Source organism: Capra hircus, chromosome 14 (genome assembly GCF_001704415.2).
Source record: "Capra hircus breed San Clemente chromosome 14, ASM170441v1, whole genome shotgun sequence".
Classification (NCBI taxonomy): Eukaryota; Metazoa; Chordata; class Mammalia; order Artiodactyla; family Bovidae; genus Capra; species Capra hircus.
Window position 1 is genome coordinate 80615144 of NC_030821.1, and position 4567 is coordinate 80619710.

The window sequence follows — 4567 nt, forward strand, 5'->3', positions numbered from 1 at the left end:
GGATCCTCATCCTGTCACCTCCCCCCACCATGGGACGGCTGACGGCCGGCGCGGGGAAGGCCTCCTCTCAGCCTCCTGGTCGCCCGCACCCCACTCTGAAAAAGGGTTCTGGGCACCGCCGCCTCGGCCTCCTTGGCCGCCTCCCCTCCCCTGTGTTCCACCGGAAAAGTGTCGGGCCACCTGTGGGCCTCCCGCTCCCCTGCCCGGGCTGCCGGGAGCTGCGCGACGCCCCCGCCCCCTTCCCGGGGGACCAGACTGAACCGCGGCGGCGGGCGCTGCGCGGGGGAGCGGGGCCGGCGGGCGGGGCCGGGCGCCAAGCCGCGCCTCTCGCGCTCGAGCACCGCCTCTCCGGCCGGGACTGCGGGCTGCGGCGGGCTCCGGCTCCCAGGCAGTTTGGGCTGCGCCTCCAGGCCGGGGACCTGCGTCCGCTGACGGTAAGTCAGGGCCCGGCCGGCCCCGGCGGGGGGGGGGCGCGGGTATGGGGCCTTCCCTGGCGCGGAGCGGGAGCGGGCGAGTGGGGCGCTGGGCAGGCGGGAGGAGCCGGCGGGAGGAGCTTGCGTGAGGGATGCTAGGGGTCGCGGTTGCGAGCGGCCCGGCCCCAGGGCTCGCCTGCCCGCCTGGTTTCCCCGCTCCCCGGCCCTCCCCAATATTTCCGACGGATGAGGGCGGGAGCGCACGGAGACTGCCGCGGGCGCCCTCCGGGGCTGGGTAGTCCAGGGTTGCGCAGGCGCCGGGGGCCCATCGCCCAACTCTAGGTTCCCCCAAGACCCCTCACGTGGAAACTGGGGAGAGTCAGCCTTCCAGACTTGAGAGAGCTGGGATCTTGGCGGCTGGCAGGAAGGAGAGAGTTAACTGCCCTGGAGGGTGACCACGGGACGGGAGCCTGCCACTGGAAGAGGTGAAAGCACCTCGTTTGGCATAAATTATGCAAGCACTGGAGATGCCCAGGAGCCCACTCCCTGCGCTGGGCCGCCCTTCCTTCCCTGGGGCCCAGGACCAGCTCCTACATCTCTTGCCGGCTCAGGTGCCAGGCTTCGCCAGAGGTCAGCCCGGTCCGTGCGCCTGGCAGAGAAGTGCACAGTCCGCGATTGGCCGAACCCCACCCCCGCAAACCCACTGGCTCCTCTCAGGGCTCCCTTCCGCTTGCCCCCACTAGTGTGGATACGTTAGTGTCCAGTGCCTGGACTCAGCCTGCTTGGGGTGGGGGTGGGGGAGCCTGGCAGCAGTCAGTGATGATGCTGGCCGTGCCAGCCGGGGCCGGCGGCTGTGGGCACCAGAACTTCCTTCAGGACCGCTCGGAGCTCCTCTCTCGGGATTCTTACTTTATGGAGGAGCAGACCGAGACTCCTTTCTCCCTGAACTGCCTGGATCCGGGCGCAGGCCCCAGGGGGCCTTGGCGCTGTTCTTGGACATCTGCGGCTCTTTCTCTGCGCCCCAGGACTTCAGGCCTTGCCCAGAGCTGGGCAAGAGAGACCTGAAGCCCATTCTCGGGGTCTCCGCCAGCCCCTCCCAAAATCTGTCCTTCTTGGCATTCTCCTTTCTCCCAGTGCCTAGGAACTAGCGCCCTCCCCCACCCACAGCTCTCCCCTGCAGAAAGCACCAGACTGCTCCTCCCACACCAAGCCTGAAACAGAAGTCCAGAACCCCAGCTGGTCGCATTCTGAGAGCTTTCTCCACCCGCTGCTAAGGATCTTTGCCCAAAGGAGTGTCCTGGCCAGCCCCCAGGGGCTCACCCCTGTCCCCTGAGCCTGGGCCTATTCCCACTGGGGTGACTGGTGGCACACTGCTGGGTCGCCCTGAGCCCCCTCCCCCCTAGCCACCAAGAGCAGCAGATGCTTCTGGGGTCCTTGTCGTCAGTGCTGCCCATGGACAAATGGGAGAGCCCTGAGCCAGCTCCCCCAGCACAGAAGCTGCCGGGGCGGATGCTCAGCTAGATAAGCCCTATGCCACCAGCCCAGCTCTGGGATTCCATGGCAGGCATGGAGCTGGTCCCATGGAAAGTTCTGGATGCAGGTCAGCTAATATTACCAGCCACCATCCCTCCAGGGCCCTTGAACTCGAGAAATTGATAAGAGGCCAGACGAAAATTCCAAACAAGGCTTTATAGGTGCTGGAACTGCAGCACAAGGAAGCAAAAGCAAGAAGCAGGTGCCCTCACCCGCTCCCCGAGAGGAGCTGCTTCAGTCCTAAAACGGAGTGACAACAGGGGCGGGTCTGTGGGGGGAGGCAGGAGGCATAGTTTAGGTGGTCAGTCCCACTGCTTGGTGGTGCTGTGGGGGGGGTCCTGAACACCACCCTGCTTGTTCTCCCAGCACCTCCAAAATGTAGTTTGTTTGTGACTTCTTGTATCTTTTTGCCCAAGGTGTACACAGACATTGTTATTTTTAGTCACTTACAGTTTCTTTGTATTGTGTTGCTCACTGGGACGGTTGTCCAGGTGTGAGCACTCTGGTAGAGGATCCCAGGTCCTAGCCTGCCTCACCCACACTGCCAGGCCCACAGGCAGGGCCTACTCCCTTGGCCTCCCTTTCTGGGAGATTCTGAAAAGGCTCATGAGTTCCCTTATCTGACCTCTAGCCCCCCTCTCCCAGCAACAAGTGCCACAGACTTGGGGAAGGGTGTCAGCCAGGAGTCTGTGCTGAGTGAGGGGTGGGTTCGGAATGAAGCAGAAAGACCGTCTGCACTCTGGCCTTGCTTCTGGCTCCTCCCACCACCCCCATCTACAAAGTGGGGTCGCCAACTGTTCCCCAGGGCCAACAGCTCTGACCCCACTGGGAGAAGCAAGGCCTGCCCCCCAGCACGCCATCTCTTTGGAGCAAGGCTGACTGCAGCTTCCTGAGAGCCCAGCCAGACGCCTATCCCTCCAGAATGAAGGTCTTCCTGCCATTGCTGCTGGCTGCCCTCCTGGGTGTGGAGCGAGGTGAGGTGCCCCAGGCCCCAGGCCTCCAAGCTGGCCGTGGCCGTGTCACTGGTGCCACTCACTCCCCCCCCCCCACCTCCCCTGGAGGCCTCAGGCCTGCCCTGACACTTGGACATCACTGGAGCCCCTCCAGGGCCAGGATCTGGTGTCCTTGTCCTTCCGGGTCTCCAGCCTGGGGCCCGCGTGCCATAGGGGCCCCATCAGTGCCTGTGCAAGAGGGGGTGCCCTCGAGCCTCTGGGTCAGGGCTGGGGGGGCCCACTGGAAGACTCCTCGACATGAGACTGCGTCCCTCCCCTGCAGCCCACTGCCTGGTGTGCTTCACCTGCCAGGATAAGCAAAGCAACTGGGACTGCCTGAAACCAACCATCTGCTCCGACACCGACAGTTACTGCGTGACGGTCTCTGCATCCGCCGGCCTCAGTGAGTGCGGGTGCTGGGCGGCCAGGCTCCCTCCCATCCCCCCACCCCTCCTCCACTCACAGCCTCATTTCCGGTGGTGCAGAGAACGTGGTGAACTTGGGCTACTCCCTGTACAAGTTCTGCTCCCCGATCTGCGGCTCCACGAGCCTCAACCTCGGCTTGGCGTCCATGGACACATCCTGCTGCCAGAGCTTTCTGTGCAACATCAGCGCGGCCGGCCGCGGGCCCCGGGCTAGCGCCCCCGTGCTGGGCCTGGGGCTCCTGCTCAGCCTGCTGGCGGCTCTGCTGCGGTTTGGACCCTGACTGCCCAGCCCCGGCTCCCAAAGCTCAGGAAGGAAGGAAAGCCCAGACCCAAGAGGATCTCCAAGCCACTGCCTCTGACTCCTCACCCTGCTAGTCCCACCTTCTCAGCCCTGGGTCCCCACAGGCAGGCCTCTCCCCTGTACCCACAGCTGCCAGCTCCCCTTACCTCCAGGTCAGCCTTGCTGGGGGAACCTGGGAACGGAGCCTGAAAGTCTGGGAGTCAGAACCGAGTCCCAGGGACACTCTGGGAGGGGCTCCTAATCCCAGGCCTCCCTGCCCCCAAGTGCCGAAGATGTGCTGTGTGCAGAAGGTGTGTGGTCCATGCGCCCAGCTGGGCATGTGTGAGTGTGTTTGGGGGAAGGGTGGGGGTCAGAAGCGTGTCTGGAGCCCCAACCGCCAGCACAGAGCCCCGGTCCCTGGTATCTCTGCACACGTCCTTGTCATTTCACTCACTTAGAGGGTGGCCTTTGGGGAGACAGGGCTTCCCCTGTTCCCAGGTCTAGATTACTGACCCAGGAATCTGCTCCCGTCCCAGATCCCACAGCTGCCCACCCCCTCCCTCCACCCCACACTCCTGCTGCTTTGTTGCCTCAAATAAACACGTTTCCACCCTTTCTGGCTCTGCTGTGGCCCTCAGCCTGAGATCACCCTTCCCGTCGGGGTCCTAGTGAGGGGTGCAGCAGAGCTCCAGAGCCTCAGGTATAAAGGGGTCTGACAGTTCCCTGTGATGGGGCTCCACCCTGAAGCCCACTTGGAGGCCCTTGGGGAGAGGGGTCACCCAAGTTCACAGGTAGCTGCCCTCAGCTGGGTGGGATCATTTGATCCTCAGGACAGGACTGGACTGGACAGGGAGACTGGAGTGGGGCAAGGGAGGTGGTCAGCCCAGTTCTAGGTGGGAGGCAGGAGCCTACAGAGGGAGGGAT

At 64.1% G+C, this 4567-nt stretch overlaps 1 protein-coding gene across 1 annotated transcript; it reads left to right on the plus strand.

The window, feature by feature from the left end:
* LY6E (lymphocyte antigen 6 complex, locus E) lies at positions 296–4259 on the plus strand. Its single transcript, XM_018058664.1, has 4 exons — positions 296–434; positions 2752–2920; positions 3222–3341; positions 3424–4259. Exons 2-4 carry the CDS (start codon positions 2869–2871, stop codon positions 3642–3644), a joined length of 393 nt encoding a protein of 130 aa, XP_017914153.1. The 5' UTR covers positions 296–434; positions 2752–2868; the 3' UTR covers positions 3645–4259.